The sequence below is a fragment of the Ambystoma mexicanum genome, chromosome 5p (genome assembly GCF_040938575.1).
Source record: "Ambystoma mexicanum isolate Mex_15411 chromosome 5p, UKY_AmexF1_1, whole genome shotgun sequence".
NCBI lineage: Eukaryota > Metazoa > Chordata > Amphibia > Caudata > Ambystomatidae > Ambystoma > Ambystoma mexicanum.
Window position 1 is genome coordinate 147,576,665 of NC_090930.1, and position 18,001 is coordinate 147,594,665.

General features: G+C 44.2%; 1 protein-coding gene across 3 annotated transcripts in view; it reads left to right on the plus strand.

Moving 5' to 3' along the window:
* LOC138480803 (vascular endothelial growth factor receptor kdr-like) overlaps window positions 1–18,001 on the plus strand; it is a 1,018,894-nt gene that overhangs the window by 646,347 nt on the left and 354,546 nt on the right. For 2 of the 3 annotated variants that reach the window (XM_069612547.1, XM_069612548.1), the window contains exon 30: window positions 3,589–12,131. The exons of the other annotated variant lie outside the window; for it this stretch is intronic. In XM_069612547.1, the coding sequence (XP_069468648.1) occupies window positions 3,589–3,799 (211 nt within the window). In that variant the 3' untranslated portion in view covers window positions 3,800–12,131. Of the gene's footprint in view, window positions 1–3,588; window positions 12,132–18,001 lie in introns of those variants that run through there. 3 annotated transcript variants of the gene reach the window in all.

The window sequence follows — 18,001 nt, forward strand, 5'->3', positions numbered from 1 at the left end:
TCATGTGTCACTGGAGCATAGGGGGTGCCTTGGAAGATAAGAAGCAAACTTGCCTTGTAAGTATTCAGCCCCCTGGCGATAGTACGCCTGATGGACTAAGCAGAGGGACTTGAACTCAATCCTCTTAGCAACTGGGAGCCAGTGGAGTGACCGAAGTACTGGGATGATGTGGGATCTGTAGGGAGTATTAGAGGCTACCCGGGCAGCAAGATTTTGCAATAGCTGCAACTGGAGAATGAGACATGAGCTGTGCCACGTGGTTTCTTGTCGCAATGTCGAAGGTGTCCCGCTGAAGCTGCGAAAGGTGCTAGGGTCCTGATAAGAGTGAGCTGTCCTGCTGGAGACATCTCCTGCCATACCTCACATGCTGGCACCAATGCCTGGGGTCAATTGATGATGGTCAGAGAGGAGTTGCTGCAGGTTATGTATTTGAGACTGGCAGCAGAAAGGCTGGCTCCAGTCTTAGGATGTGCAGGCCATGGTAATGCTCACTAGTTATGCTCATTACTGTACAGCCCAGTTGGCAGGAAATTGCCCATAGTAGGGGAGTTTTGCTGGCTGATGAGATCTGTTCATGGCAGGCACAAGTGAGTGACAGGTGGCGCCCTTTTGTGTAGAGCGGAGGAATAGCCAGGCGAATGGAGCTTCATTGAAAGTGTGTTGGTCTTACAAGCTGTGAATTTGATATGGTAGAAAATTCTAAGGTTTGGCAGTTTGGGCTGAAAAGGAAGCACCGCCCTAGGGAATATTTGAAGAACCTCTGGATTTTGATCCAATATGGAGACTTTGATTATATTTCTGTGTAGTTTGGACGCTAGGAACGTGGGGCCGATACTCTTAAGGTTACGATGTGCAATTCATCGAGTCGCGTCGTGAAGGTGAGGATGTGGGTGACTGATAGCCAATGAAGCACATTTGAGGCTTGGGGCATGTGGTCCCATGGGTCGTGATGGAAACAGAATTTGGTCACAGGTTTCAGGAGACACTGGAGCTTGTAAGGCGCATTTTCAAGTATGCCTAGGTACAGAGCCTCGGCATAGGCTAATTGATAGAGGATAAGCGCCATAGTGGCCTTCAGTGCAGAATTGCTTTGTGGTGCCTACGAGAGATCTCAGGCTGACACCTAGGTTCTGAACTACTTTCTTTAGCTTGGGGCAAACGGGTTACTCATCTCACTCATCATAAAGGAAAGTGGTGGAGCAAGTGCTAGTTGCCACAGCTCACAATGTGCATCGTGTGTGAGTAATGCACTCAGTTTCAAAGAGGAATTGTCCCAGTTTGTTGGCTTCTGACTCAGGATGTGGAATCTGAGGACGATCTATATTTTATTGGCATAGTTATAGCAAGTGAGGGTTGAGGAAAAGATGTCTTAAGTAGAAACTGAGCCAAGGAGGAAAGAAGGTGGACTTATAGGAACCACTAATTGGAGCCTTGAATGGAGGTATGGGAAACCCCGGATGGAGCTATGAGAAACTATGGATGGAGCAATGAGAAACTCTGGCTGGAGCTATGGGTAATCCTGGATGGAGCTATGGGAAACCCTGGATGGAGCTATGAGAAACTCTGGCTGGAGCTATGGGTAATCCTGGATGGAGCTATGGGAAACCCTGAATGGAGCAATGAGAAACTCTGACTGGAGCTATGTGTAACCCTGGATGGAGCTATGGGAAACCCCGGATGGAGCTATGAGAAACTATGGATGGAGGAATGAGAAACTCTGGCTGGAGCTATGGGTAATCCTGGATGGAGCTATGGGAAACCCTGGATGGAGCTATGAGAAACTCTGGCTGGACCTATGGGTAATCCTGGATGGAGCTATGGGAAACCCTGGATGGAGCTATGGGATATCCAGGATGTGGGTATGGCATATCCTGGATGGAGCAATGGGAAAACCTGGATGGACGTATGGGAAGCCCTGGATGGAGGAAACTGTGACTGAAATTATGGAAAACCCTAGATGGAGCTATGGGAAACCGTAGATGAAACTGTAGGAAAATGTAGATTGAATGATGTAAAACCCTGGATGAGTATATGGAAAACCTTGGCTGGAGCTATGAGAAATCCTGGATAAACCTATGGGAAACCTTAGATGGAACTATGGGAAATTCTGGATGGGGGTATGGGAAATCCTAGCTGAAATTATGGAGAACCCTAGATGGTGCTACGGGAAGCCCAGCGGGAACTATGAGAAACCTTGATTGAAGATATTAGAAACCGAGGATTACATTATGAGAAACTCTAGATTGAGGTATGGAAAACCCTGGGTGGGGTGTAGTGAGAGCTGGAGTGAAAAGGAGGAAGAGAAATGATGTGATCTGAGAGCAAAGAGGAAGAAGTGTAATTCCCGAGCTTAGCCTTGGATCCTCACCTGGGGCTTTCGGTCAATCATGCGAAAGGGTCTTCTGGGTTGGTGGTGGTCGAGAGGTTCAGATTGATGAGGAAAATTGCTCTCTTGATGTCGACCTGATTGATGCTAGAGGTCATCCCAGGTGGCGATGAGTGCAGGATTCTGAGGTTAGTAAAATGAGTATCATTGAGTATGGGTTTAATAGTCATTCAATATGTGCATCTAGAGACAATTCAGTTAATGAGGAGCGCTGTATGGAGAGTAATTATTATGATCAATATTATTATATTTGATCGCTGGGCCTCATTGTCAGGTTATCCAATTGGATGACTGTGGAATTATCTTTTTTTTTTACACCTGCTACACAAAGTACACGCAGTACATGTGTTCAAAGAGTATGTGGACATTTATTTCATATACTACTGATTTGGATCATCGCCCGTTTTCAAAATACCCTGACTTCATTTAGAGCCCAAGTGAACAGAAGAGTCATCCCGCCCACGCGATTTGCACCTGTAACACAAATCAATACCACATTCAATGAACTAGTGTTTGATGTGATGCGCTGTCGCAGATGCATTTGAGCATAGTCTTACAAACCTACAAAAACAAAAGGAAGTAGAACTGCTACCTTCCAGGTTCATACCCAATTTTAGTCAATAAATGGAACAAATGGAAATCGGGGAGCCTGGTATAGTTGTACTAATGGATTAAATCCCTAAGTTAGTAACCCAAAAGGGTTTGTCCAGAAAGAAGAAAGATCGAATAAGGAAACTCACACGTGTCAAAGGTTGTGAACATAAAAGGTTTGTATTAAAACAAAAAAACATCAAAAAAAAGCATTTGAAAGCAATATGTATGAGACAAATTTCAATAATCTAGACAACAATAACTTGATGAGGTACATGAAAGAAATGCCCATTCAGGCCTTTTAGTGCTTGCTGAATGGAGAGTGTTTAAGCGTGACCCAAAGGGGAAAATATTCACAAATAGTTCTGGGTTTAGAACATGCTCCATGTAAAATACATGTAGGAGTCAAAAAGGTTTATTAGACCTGTAGCCCTCTAGGTCCTGGAGTTGCTTCTATACAAGTCTTACAAACCTGCCTGCCTTTTGTTTTCAAATTGCAATTAGTATGTGACTTGTAAGCATGAGGAGCACTAGTTATGAGCTCAATTGTCTATTCAGTTGTTGCAATACACACAACAGTAATTCCAACTGTGTTTGTTTCTCCTCAACAGAATGAAGGCAGTCAGCAAGAGCAAGGAGTCCATCTTGGGAGATGGCCAAAGAGACAGCGTTAAGTACCAGCCAGCCTCGCAAATCGAAGAAGACCCCCAGGACTTCACACTAGAAGACCTTGTGCTCCTGCCCATGGATCTCAGCCTCGAATGCCACAGCCCACCTCCAGATTACAACTCGGTGGTCCACTACTCCACCCCGCCGGTGTAACTCGAAGTGCCTGCGCCCGCTCCACATTTCATCGCTCTACTTCCTCGCTACACAGGTCCAAGTCCTCATGCAGCTGGAGTCGTAAAGCGTTGACTGGCAAATGACTGTTGGGAAGAGAAGAGGGGAACCGGGCAATGTCACAGGATGTCCCATTCTGCTCCCCAGGTGCTTCCTTGATGGGACTCAAATCTTTTTCAGGCAGCCTCAGCTCAACCCCAGAGGTATCCTGCGGCCTGTTATGTTTTCAAGTTGTCGGGAGAAAAGATGAAGCTATAAATCACTCAAAAGAGGATGGCAACCAGATTGCACTCAGAGAGACTAACCTCAAACAGTTCCAGATGGGCAGTTATCCTTCCCATTTCATGGTTTCCTGGCTTCTGATTTACTGTTTTACAAATTGGTTGGGAAAGCAGCAATTTCTTCGCTTGGCATCTACAGTGCATGGAGGGAGTGTTTCCCATTACATTCATTCGTACATACATTCTGTAATGCGCCAAGACGCGCAACCATCATCGTGCATTTCCTCTATGGGCCAACATCTCCTCTATTAACCACACAGTGTTTATTCTAGGAATCCCTGAAGGATGTTCATGAGTTTATCAATACAGCATCATCATTTCTTCATCCTTTGCTTAAAATCCCCTGTGTCCTGGTCAGATGTTGGCTGCGCTCGTGCCGCCACAGCTCGCTACAGATGCCTCGGACAATCATATCTGTTGGGACCCATGATCGTTGACCCTGTGTGCAAAAATGTAGTGGTCGAAGGCGAACATAAAGCTTCTTTTCTGACAATTTTGTCATAACCCTCACCTTGCGCCAGAGGTTCCTGTTCACAGACCATAGGAAAATTGGAGTGGCGGAAACCTACTCGCCTTTAACGTCTAAATATGTGTATAGTGCAATTTATTTGTTATGATATCAGATGAAAGGAAATTTATATTTTTATTATATTTAGTGACATTTTCAGTACACTAGTAGCAGGTGTTTTCAGTTTCATAGACGAAAGTGGATGTTCCCGCCATTTGCAGCACCGTAATAGGGTCAGCGTGCGATGTTTTGAATCGTGGCACTCTGGTCACTTACCGCTTGCCGTGGCCAGTGCTGAGTCGAACCCCCAGCGGATCGCGCGTGCTACGACTGTACTGAGGAACCATAGGCCAGTAATGGATGCAATGAGCTTCAGTGCTACTTGCCTTGCTCAGGCGTCATGGACGCGCTCATTTTCAGTATGTCTTGTTGGTAGTTGGTATAGTCAAAATTCCAATGCACATTGCAGACTCGTTTGAACATTTCCACCAATGATGCGTGTGTGAGTGTGTGTGCGTGTGTGTGCGTGTACATGTCCTGTGTCTTGGTGCATCAATGCATGGCTGCCAAAAGATGAACAGGTTGAGCGCCAATCCACAATATGTGTAGGACTAGTCATTGCTATATGAAATGCAGCACAAGTAGGTGTGCTTAGTACTGGTGCTTTTAACATCTGCCCGCAATGCTCCCTCCTCATTTGTCATGCTAGTGGCAAAACCGCTACACAATGGCACTAACCGAACTGCATCAGGGACCCTGTGTGCCACCACCCATCCCTCCCCACCTCGAATACTGTATTCCCCATCCGTGCCACTATTTTGCAGGCTATGGTGCTCTATGATGAGATGTAGGGGAGTATGGCTTAATTCTGGCACTCCAACCCCACCTTCCCGCCCTCCTGAATTTTGGGTGGTTCGAGTCCTGTGAACTTTTCAAACTTTTCCAGAGATTCGCTTGAAATATTAGAGGTCACCCAGAGATAAAATGTGCGAGGGAAGGCAGGGTAGCGGCACCCTTGCTGTGCGGTGGGAGCGTGCCAAGAATTGTGGAGGGAGGCATGGAATGCTCTTATGAGTTGCTAGTGCACTGGTTTGCAATTCGAAAAATGTCCCCTGCAAATATGTGGGAAATTAGACATTTGGATACGTGCCCAACTTTTGGGGTAGTTTGCACATCCTTATTAGGGTGCTAAAAGCCAAGGCAGGATATACCACCAACTAGGAAGCTGCTACTAAGCTCCTAGGGCGGTAGGAGTTGTTAGCAGTAGGCCATCCTGTTTTGACTCATTTAGAAATGTACCAGGTCTTTTTTGGCTACTTTCCAAGAGTTTTTATCTAATATTTTTATGGGAAGGACTTTTAAGCTGAATTAGCAAAAACCTATTAAGCTGGGGTTTGCCCGCTGTGTGTGCTGCTTCCCTCTCCTCCTTCTGCTATCATTCAAAATCCTGACTTACGTGATCGCAGATGCCAAGGAAGTGCAAAATGGTGTGGCCATAACTTCATCCATTGTGACCAGACTTGCTGCCAACGGGCATGGATTCTGACCTCAATCAGGGCACATGGGTCTTTCAAGCAAGGGGTTGCTCCCTAACAATGTGAGTGACGCGTTGTACAGCGAGAGTCCTCAGGGGAAGATGCTCATGCATTATCAAAGACCAAGCTTTGAGGAGGAACATAACCTCATGAGGCGCCAATGAAGGGATGCGTGCCCGGTTCATTACCTTTAGCTAACTAGACGAAAATATATAACATCTTCCAAGATCAAGACTTCCAGTAGATCCAAGGTTTCTACATAGATCCCAAAAAAGACTAATATTTCTTTCAAAAGAGGGATTGCAGGTTCTTGACAACTAAAGCACACTTCCCCCGTCTGTTTCAATGGACAATGCATGTTCCAAATTGGTGAAAAGATATGACATAACAAGACCAATATCATTCATCTGGGAGTATTTGCCACAGCAGAATTTGTTTAAGTAGATTTCGTCAATGTTTTTAATACGATTTTGCTACAAATCTATTTGAGGGATGGGTTTAGGAGAATAATTAATGTAGGAGATTAAAGGGTGCCGCAGTGGGTCACCCACGCATATATTTGCAGAAAAAGCTTCCTGTAAAAAAGAAATCGACTAAATCTACTACGACGAAAAAGATTCGATCAGATCACATAGAACCATTCATTTGAATGGAATATGAACTAAGGTATGTGAAATAGAACCAAGTTTAAATGGCAGGTGTAAACCTAGTTATGCTTTAAATAGCTTTTGTCCTGCTCGATATAAACACATTCAGCGTGACATCTAGCGCCAAGAGTGACATCTAGCGCTATAAGTCTCCTACGTGAATTTCCCAGCAATGAGTTAAGCATTGTCCCCATTAGCAGACAGCAGCACACACTATGTACTCTCTTTTCTTGTAAAATCTACCATATTTGGGAAAGGAAGACGTCTATCCTGCGAAAACAGAGAACATATGTTGGGTTCTGAAACCAGCTCACCCAATCCCAATACTTTTTGTATCAACAATGTCCATCTATCCAAGTGTCTGCAACCAGCAACTCTCCATTTGTTCTCTGCTATGACTCCCATGATCCCACAACATTGACTATTCTTATTAGGGCTGATGGGAGTTGTAGTCCAAAGCATCAGAGGCACCAAAGGTTGTAGAAACATTCCATCCTTCACTTGAAGAGGCCAAAAGTGTATTGTGTCCTCTGGTCACTCTATCTATCAGGCGCAGCAGCCTTCAAATATTGTTGGCGGTACTTCCAGAGGTGCCCGTGCCTCCAGGAAGTGCTGGTAATAGCTTTATGGGCAAAGATGCCAATGAAACGTTAACATCCCCTGAGAGGGCGACCTCCAACCTCTTGGAAGCCTAGTCAGTCTCCTCACAGTGAGGGCCAGCCAGATCACTCAGCGAGTTAAGTGCTTGCAAACGTCGGTTTTCAGCCTGCGGGGTAGAGGTTTCAAACCCGGAACAATCAACTTCGCCCATTATCCTTCTAATATGTTGAGTAGTATTGAGTAATACCGTTTATTATCATAGTGCTTAGAAGCATGAGGAATGCATCATAAAGCGCTTATATAAAACATAAAGTATGATTCATTATTGTGGGTCTAATTGAATGTCCATTGATTTGATGATTTTCGTAATATATGTCTGTCCCAATCGGATAATCTCTCCCTGCAAAATCAGCCATCCCCATGTCCTCAGTGGGGCGCGGTTACACGGAGACGGAACCTCGGTAACACAAGACTCAAAATGGTGGCACAGGGGCATCCCTTTAGACTGGTATGGACTGAATATTGGCATCTGGTGGACAAAAGGAGTATGAGAGTTTGGCAGCAGTATTAAAGAATTTCCTAAAAATGATGTTATGGAAGAGCACTTTTTATGTTGTGTTCATGTATGTTAATTATCAAAATGAAATATTGCCTGAAAAGTATTATGAAAAGTTAGTGTTACACTATTGTACTAACATTTCTTTCCTCCACGTTCATGTGACATTTGTATTTGTAGTTAAATTCATGTCCATTTGCAGTTTGTTGAAAATGCAATGGCAAATCCCATAAGGTTTGCAGAATAGTCTGAGGTCTGCCTTAAATCCACGTGCACACTCGCCTCATTTTGGAGTTGTTCACTTGTAGGTGAAGTGCACACGGGCGCTAAGGTGACAGGATGCACACGACCCTCTTCCTGGGAGGGCTTATTTTCAGCCTCCTGGATGCAATGGAAAGAGATCTTTTTCACCAGAGTGATGAGAAGATCACCAAACTGCAGACTATCCAGAACTTGCCAATGTTTCTTTAACTTCTCAGGGATTCTAAGATTGGCAACGTCTAACTGGCTGTTACCCAATGCTGCATTTCCCCCTCCCCACCCCCCAAGTGTTTCAAGAGTGCTTTTCTTCTTTCTGTGGCAATAGAGGACACAGCCATCAGTTGCTGGTGTGGTCATTTGCCTGTAATGTACACCCAGGAAATGTTGGAAAGAAACATGAATCACACCAGAAAATGCCTTGAGGTCAAAGGTCAGCCAAGCCCTACCCGGCTGTGCTAGGCCATGGCCCAGTAGTAGGAGAAATGGAGGAGGTGACTCCCCAGTAACTAGGGTCACCCAGAGAAGATCATTCTGAAAGAACACCCACCCATTGGATTTTTAACCAAGTAGGGGTGGTTGTTGACACTTAGCTGCTGCTCTGTTTTTCCTCCATGCAGCCCCTCTCCCCATAAGCTGTACCTTTTCGCTCTGTGGGTTGCCGCACGCCAGGTGCCTACTGTAAATGATCCCTGAAAACGGAGCACTCTCCAATTCATTCAAGTATTTAAGGAAATATACTAGCTGTTTTAATTAAAATCTAGAAAAAAAACCTTTATTTTAATAATAGAGCAATATGTCCCATTCTTTCTTGCCCTCCTGCGCAGCTAGACGTATAGGCGCCTTATTACTGTATAGCGCTTACGCGGACACTAGCAGTGACCAAGCGCTATTTCTCTCTGAATTCAAGGTTTCCCATGAAGTGCTTGCTGAATGGTTTCTGATTGTTGGCTGGTTGGTGTTGCCAGGCGGACCAATTATTCCTGCTGCCCTCGCCGGCTGCCAGGTCTGAGGGCTCCTTCGCGCCAGCCCTTTTCACGGGCTTGCTGAATATTCAAAGTAAATATGCTGCGTGTGCATTGGCCTATGGCCGGGCCTGAACAATTATAATGAGGCTTTATTGGTCTTTCCTACAAGTTTAGTACTTTGCATGGAGTAATAAGCAGCGGCAGATGGAAGAGACCCACATCCCCATCCTGTTTTCCAAGGTTTTCATATGTTGCTGGCACCTGCAAAATACACAGTGTAAGTCTCTGGAAAGTAATTGACATTCTGTATGTTGTGTAAAGAGCACTGCGGGCCATAGACCAGTGCCTTAGTCACCCCCTAATTGGTGACCATCTTTCTCCTGATTTTCCAACGTTAGATCCCATGTGCTGGTTCCAGCTGTGTTTTATTATCTCGCTCTAGAAGAGGTACATCTCCCATCCTTTATCAATTTCTTCCGCTTCAGAAGTCAGTCTCCGAGCACCAATTCTCGTTCAGAATACCCCATCTCTTTAAATGACTTAGTGACTCATTACTACGAGTTTGAGGGTTTCTGGGTGGTAAATCCGCCCATGTCACGCCAAACTGTATTACCGTTACTGCCACTTGGTCCGGTGGAATTAACGCCGGATTACAAGTTACAAATTGGCAATTTTTGGTGGAATTACTGCAGCAGTACTTTCGCGGCAGTAATTCCACCGGAATTTGCTGGAAAGCTGGCAGATTTACCGCCAGCTCATGGCTGGAGATGAATCCTCCAACTTTCCGCCAAACGTGTATGATATGTCATTTATAACACGCCTGTACATAAGTGTTTCTAGGTGTGAAAAGACGGGTGGGCAGACAGAGGGAGGACAAGACAAATTATTTTACTACGACTTGTGTCATTCAGATCGTGCCAGTGCGACAATGCAAAGTGCAGGGGGAAGAGAGAGGGGGAAGTGCAGCCAGGGCAGCGCAGCTCTGGGTAAGTTCAAGAAGGCAGTGAAGTTGAGCGGCGCGGTCATGCAGCGGTATACAGGAATACCGCTGCATTTAACCCACACCACCCAACTTGTAATGAGGCCTTTATTCCCTTACGAGGGCCCCCACTCCCATCCTTGTGCCATAGAAGACGTAGGACCTCATCACAAAACTTGATTACCATCACTGCCACTTGTAATTGGGTCAAAATACACCCAATCAAAAGTTACAGAATGTCAGCGTTAATCCCGCTTTTTGGAGACCTTGGGACCCCATGCAATTTTGGAGGAATTACCGCAGGTGGTATTCCTGCCTGAGGCAATTTGTTCACTTTTTGGAGGTGAACTGGAAGAGATACCTTCAGCCATATGCACACCCACTTTAGCTCTTATTTTGGGATTTGCTGATGCAGTAAAAGTAGTCGTCAATCTGTTCCATTCAAAATGGCAGTAATGAATGGAGCACACACTCGTATGAGGCCCATAGTCTGGATTGACAGCACTCATTTTCTTGGCCTCAATGTAGAGACTCTTTCCCATGTCAGTGGATCTCCTTGAAATTCTATTGGCTTTCAGTGTTGAAGGCTGCCTATCCAGAAGGAGGCACCATTCTCCAGGTTACCTATTGTGTGGAGAGAAACATGTCCCCCCAGTGAGGGTCCAGGAATGATTTGTCTGCATTCATTGCGAGGCATTGGTGATGCCCATCCAGAGGTGTAGAAGTGGTGATATGGCATGAGACCATGCTTACCCTGCAGCCATTTCAGATTTGTTCATGCTGTCATCGTACATTGGCCAAACCGAGGGTATTTGCACCCCTAGTGATCACCACTTGCTTGTGCTTCTCTAAGCATTTCCAAACTCCATATTCAAGCATCTGTATAAATAGATGAAAAGCTCGTTTGCTTCTCCCATGACCACTGGGTGTGTGGTTGCCTCACCTAAGACTCATATGGAAGTCATGCACATTCCCAAAAGGACGTCATTGTGCTTTAAAATGCCATTGATGGGTGTCCATGCCGTGGCAAATATCCTGGAGAACGTGCACAAGGAAAATGGCCTGACCCTCTCAGCAAAGTTCAAGAAGTCCACAGGGATTCTCAGAAAAAAGATGCCATCACTTAAAAATGTACCCGCCATGCCCCAGGCTGTGGTTTAAGCGTTCTCAGGGTCTGGAGTCATTTCCGCCCTATATGTAGGCTCTAAACTTTGCATTTTTAGCAATTTTCTTTCCATTATTGTACAGAATCTCCGACCCGCCTTGTCCATATAAACTTGCTCTCACGTCCAGCACTGACCCCTCCTCAATGGGGGGAAGCCATGTTGCGACGAAGGTGGTACAAATGGCATTGGGCACAGCCGAACCACTGCTGGCACCAACTAGGTCATAAATGGCAGCGAGAATAGGTCGATTGTAGAATGTGTGACCTCGCAACTTTCTCTAATCAGGTGAATTTTCAAAACAGCACGATTCGCAGAGGTTTTATTTGCAACAAAGATGTACATATGATATAATGGAAAACAGAGCGATGTGGTCAGGTTGTTGGCTGGGCTCCAAACCACTAATACATACTTTTCTGTCCCACCTGTTAGGGAACCCAGTTGGTGGTCTGTGTCGGTGGGGCACTGTATGAACCCTGAGTAGGCTAATATTCTATGAGCAAATCAGGATTCTCCGAAAGGCCTGCACGAGTAAATGAACCTTAATTCTGTGGACTCTACATTGACCTGGCAAGCCCCCAAGATACTGTTGGAGCTTTGGAAGCAGCGATTAACCGTGGAGTGAACGCAGAAAAAGAAATCTAGAAACTGCCATATGTTAAGTGAATCACTGTGGAATGTATGTTATGTGTCGTTCGAGAATGTATGCACTGAAACCCCGTGAGCTTTCGTATGTAGTCGAACAAAGTATGTATTTTATCTATTAACCAAAAAAACAAATAAAAATAAAGATTATATATATTTATACAACCTTAAAAACTGAGTAATTTCTTTGAATTTCTATAGTGATTTCTGTTTTGGGTATATGTAGATGACATCGCAAAAACGATTTGATTGAATTTTTTTGAATGAATTTCAGTACAAATATGTCTGGGGTTGGATTGGGGTAATAATCAATGTATGGGGACTTGGGCATGGGTTGCGGTGGGTCTCCCCTGCATATATCAAATTAGCAGTGAAATAGAATAGAATTGCCTACAAAACGTTGTCACTTACCCACAAGTGCCTGGCGAACAAAGCATCTCAATGCCTAAACTGTATGTTCACCAAGAAGCAATCAGCCAGACCTACCAGAGCCTCTCATGTCAACCAACTCATGATACCTAGATATAAACTTGAAAAAACTGGGGATACAAGTTTTCCGGTCATAGCCTCTAAACTTTGAAATTCCCTGCCCTCAGACCTCAGAACTCAGCCAGCTTACTCGGCTTTCCAAAAAAAATGGCTAGTCTCACAAGAATAATAATTACTCCACTAACAGACTATTGACATATATATGGAACCCTGGCACTGTAACTGCTCTACTGATTTACGTTTGGTACTATCCACTGCATATCCTTTCAATGTATTTGTACTACTGTATTTTTCCCTCCCAACTAAATTCTACTACTATATTTTTGCCCTGTATGTTATTGTACTACCTTATTTTTGCCCCTTTCTTGTATGTATTTGTTTATTGTAATGGAAACTACCTGCACTTTGATTGTAATACGTAAACTTGTGCCCAGATACCTTTGGGTGAGGAGCACTATATAAATAAAACAAAGAAACACATTTATTTTAAAAACAAAATTAGATCAAATCGACTTCGAGAACATTTTCTCAATGCAATTACACAGCCAGATGTTTCGGAATACGATTCATATCAGCCCTATCCAGCATACTTAACGGTTAGCAAATGTGGGAGCTGTAGTCCAAAACATCTGGATGTGGCCCTCCAGACCTGTGAACTAGGGAACTATCTGAAAGGCCATATGCCATGGCTGCCTGAAGAAGAAACTATTAATTGCTGAACATAGTTTATGGGGTGTAATTTGGGGTTTCAATTCTTAAGTTGTGCCGAGGTTCATTACGAGTTTGGTGGTATTAGCACAGCTAAATACCGCAAAACTGTATTAACATTATCACCAGCAGTAATGGAACATTTTCGTCTGTTTATAGGTGTTAGTTACTCCCCATTCTGATGTCTCATAAGTCTTCATTGGGTATGGCGCTATTACTGCAGCCGATAATACTGCTCCTATTACTGCCGTTGGGACTAATACTCATGCTAAAGTGTCATAGAATTGTGACTGTCAACAAATTGAACAGGTGTAGCAGAAAGGCCGAAGTCACTGAGCGACCACATATGGCCTAAAGCCTTGTTTGAGGCAGGAAATGAAGCAAGCCACACTTGATTTAAAGGTCATCAGTCCCAGCCTGATGTGGTAGTGTCTGAGAGTACAGAAGGAACAGCAGTCAGAGGCCACGCACTATGTTTATGGTAATTGATGATCATTTGAATTAAGGAGGTGAATGCGGCAAGACCGTGAATGCCTTAGCCACACAAAATATGCAATATATTTGGCAACTATGGAGACAGGGATTGCTGGTTTTTAACCGTGCTGGGCTTTGCTCTGCTAAAACAATAGAGCATGGCCTCCAAATATGATTCCTACAACAACCACCTCACACTCAGGACATTGCTAAGAAGTTCCACTTCCAACTCTTCCTTCTCAAAGGAATTCTTCCTTTTCTCACTTTCCCCGAGAAGCTCAATGGCTCCTGAGCCCTGGTTCTCTCCAGGCTGGACAAATGCAACAGCTGCCTCCTCCTGAATCAACCTTCTTCCACTCTCGATCCCTTCAGCTAATCCAGAATAGAGCAGCAAGACTTATCCTTGGCCTTAAGCCCAGGGACTGCATCTCACCTGCCCTAAAGATTCTCCACTGACTCCTGGTTGCTGGACAGATCAAATTCAAATCCCTCTGCATCATCCACAAGGCTGTCTAGGGGCGGGGACCACATTATCTGCAACTGTCACTTACCAAATACTCTCCTTATAGACCTCTACGATCCTCTGGCACCAACTGCCTGTGTGCAAAGCTTTTTGCTAAACAGAGAGCAGGAGGTCGTCCACTTTCCTCAGCTGGATCCCTCCTATGGAACAGCCTCTCCCTCCCTCTGCGTCTTGAGCAGGACCTACTTAAGTACCAAAAGGTCCTCAAGACATTCCTCTTCTCCTCCTCCTTCCTTTCTTCCCTCCTCTGATAATCTCACAGTTGCTGTGATTGGTGTCCTGGACCCTTATGCATACTCTGGGCCCCTGACCACTCACACCCAATCTCCCCAGCTTCTGTCTACCCTCAGCACTTGCCTCAGCCCACCCCCCGCACTGTTGACTCGCACTTTCCACCCAATGCACTTATTATACCTTGCAGTTTATCTGTGACTCACCCTCGAGCACGGACACCCCAGCACTTACCACACTGCTCTCCTCCTTGCTGCACTTGCATGTTCTGAATACTCACAAGGCATAGTAGGTTTGGCCGTCCCTTCCCCCACTGTTTGTTTTTTTTTTATATTTGAATCGTACTGCATTCCCTTGATCCCTCCCTGTTGCCCTGTGGGCACTTTGAAACTGAATTTAATTGCTGTAGAAGTGCCTAACAAGCAAACAATAAACATAAACATGCCATGTTTTCAAGATATCCACACAAAAGCATTGTTTCAGAATTGGGAACCTAAATGGGAGGTTTGTACATAGTCAATGGTCATCCTGAAAACCTGGTGTGGTTGGGACTCATGAGGACCTTACTTGGAGACTCCAACCCTACTGAGTAGGACTGGGATAACCATTTAAAAGTTTGTACAGCCAAATGGACACACCTATCTTTAAATATGTTCCTGTACTATTCAGTCCCATTCTTATTTTTCCAAAAGTATCTTTGCCACTTTCTAGCTTCACATTATTTTCTCAGGCTCTACTACTTCTCTTTGTATTGCTCTCTTTTGTTTCCTCCCTTCACTGCATCCTTTTTTTGCATGCCTCTTTTTATCTCAGAAAGCCACCAGGGTGACTGAGCAGGTACTGTGGCCAAAGACATTGATATACGGAATGGAAAGGCTTCCTCAATAATATGGCCATGCAGGATTCACAGATGTGTACCAAGAACTATTTTAACGGGCCCTTGACTCCCCCGTGGGTAGCACAGGCCAACCGCAAAGCTTACTCTGAGGGTACGCTGTCTAGTTATACAAGGGAGGAACAAATGAATACAGGTCAAGGAATAGCAAAAGTAATGTTCAAAACAGGTTCTGATTAATTAATCAAAAATGCTTATAATTGGTATTAAAAATGAATAAAATAAGAAAAAGTCCAAAGGTAAGTCCAAAAATAAAGAGTAAATACTATTCCTAGCATAGCTTCTTCCAGAATAAAGTCCCACAGAATACAAGAGAAATGTGCTTAAAAAAAAGAAAGCCTGGACAGTGCTAAGTGTGCATTAGAGGGCCTCAGTGCACCTTGTTTCTCGACACACGTGGAATGGCATGATGCATATCTTCACAAGGTAAATTTCTGCACGATTTCAGCTCTTGGTTTCAGGTCAAGTGTTGCATGTAGCCATATCTTACACTCTTCTGAAGGTGAATGCAGCAGCAGAACATGCAAGATGTGAGATCTTGAAAATATCTTCCAGATGGTGATACAAGTGCCCCCAACTCTCTGCTTGGAGAAGCGTCTGACCTTCAGAGAGTTGGAGGCGAAGGAGCGCAGAGCTCGAGAAGGAAGATGTTTTGAAAGAGAACATTTGAGGTAGAGCGGTCTCAGGCCCCAGAAAGCCTTATGGACTATGCAGAGGGTCTTGAACTTGAACCTTGCAGCCACAGGGAGCCTGTGAAGAGATTTCACAGCTAGAGAGCCTGGCACCCGTGCAAGGGGAATTACCGGGTCCGCCAAGTTCAGAATGACCCGGTAATTCCCCTTTTGCGGGTGCTGGAGCCAGATGTGAGTTTGGGGGTAGCCTTGCCGGTAAAACCAGCAAGGCTACCTCCAACCTCCTAATGAGGCCCAGTGTGTCTGTGCAGGGACTTAATGGGACAAACTGAGCAAAAAAATTGGATAGTCCACTATAGCAGACCAGGAGAGGGAGGGCTGCAAATAACATCCACTGATAAAAAGGATAGAATAGATGTTTGTGGAGATTTCAATTTCACTTTGAACCAAAACAATTAAACCCCAAAACAAATCTACTTAGACAATGATGTTCCTTCAAATACAAATGTGAGGAAATGAAATCTACTTACGTGGAAACTACCAAGCAAATATCACAAAAATCTCCCAAAAATGATAGCGTGCTATTACTGAAAATGTACATCAGTGCACTGAAAATGCACATCAGTGCACGGGCATTTAGCACAAGGTCAATATTGTCTCATATCCTGATACTAGTGGGAAATTCGCCCTTGTGCATAAATACATTGAGGTATATGTTTTTTGCACTAGGGCAGATTTGGATTAGTGCAAATTGCACTTGCACCAGCGCGAAGTTTCTGTGCTATGTTCCATTATGTTAAGTTGCTTAATTATTTATCTTTTAGTGCCACTTAAAAGAATTGTTTGTGTAATTATTCTGACTGTTATTATTCTCGTTATTAATATATCGTATAGCATTTACTCAGGGTGGACCTCGCTTCTAGAAGCAATGGCGTGCTTTATAAGCAAAGCACAGTAAAAGTGTCTAACACTTAAGACACTCCCGTCCCCTGCACACCGTACAAACTGAATAGACAGTCTAACACTTTCTAACAAGTATTGCATTGTTACTTGTATTTTCTTAAGGTTCACAAAATCAAATCGTGATCTTTACACTCATTAATTCAAATACAGTAAAAATAAGAAGGTAACACAAAACAATATGACCCCTACAACAAGCGGGGAAAATCTTGATTGAAAGGTTTTTGAAGCACAACGTGTTTCGGGGTAAACACCCCTTCTTCAGGAGCAAATGATTCTGCAGAAGTACATACAAAAAGACCATTCAGGGTTCTGTTGTCTTCCAAATTATCACAGTATATCAATCAGTGTCAGAGGTATAAATGCCCCATTAATTCAATAGGCATAGTTCTAACATAATGTATAGACATGATTAGTGGAATACCATCGTTCACCTATAAACGGAAATAAGTACATCTTAGCCTGTTGATCATGGGGAGTACCCATAAGCCTCAATATAACTTGGAAGACACCAGAACCCTGAATGGTCATGTGACAGAAGGCATGGAGGAGCATTAGGCATGCTACAATACAGGTTAATCTGGAAACGTTGTATTGGCAAGACAGCTCAGCAAATTAAGTGCTGGTGGCAGACATTAATGCGCTTCCTGCACGAAACAGGGCTGATTCAGCCCAACATGCCATCCTGTCCTGATCCATAAAGTGAGAACCATTATTTAACACCCACCATTACTGTGCTTAGGAGCAGGTGGGATCTGGCAGAAAGGGTTTCATGAAATGTGAAATGATCTCTAGGGGAAGATAGAGATGGTGGAATCTGTTACCAGCAGTGCAGAAGGGCTAAACACACTGTGAAATCAGATCACCTCTGCTCTTTGTAGTAACAGTAGACATTTTTCTGACAATACAAAGTGGGACCCAGTCCTGTTTTTCCGTTCCACCCAGGACTGTAGAATCAGGTGCCTATATATTGAATGGATAGGGAGAAGTCCTTCTTCCCAAGCTATTTATATAACGTGTAGCCCTCAGAATGATTTGGTGAAAACTTTCCAGGGGATCTAAAGCCTGATTCAAACAGGGTGACAGGGTGATCTTATTGGTGAGAATAGTTGTGTGCTGGATGCAGTAGTGC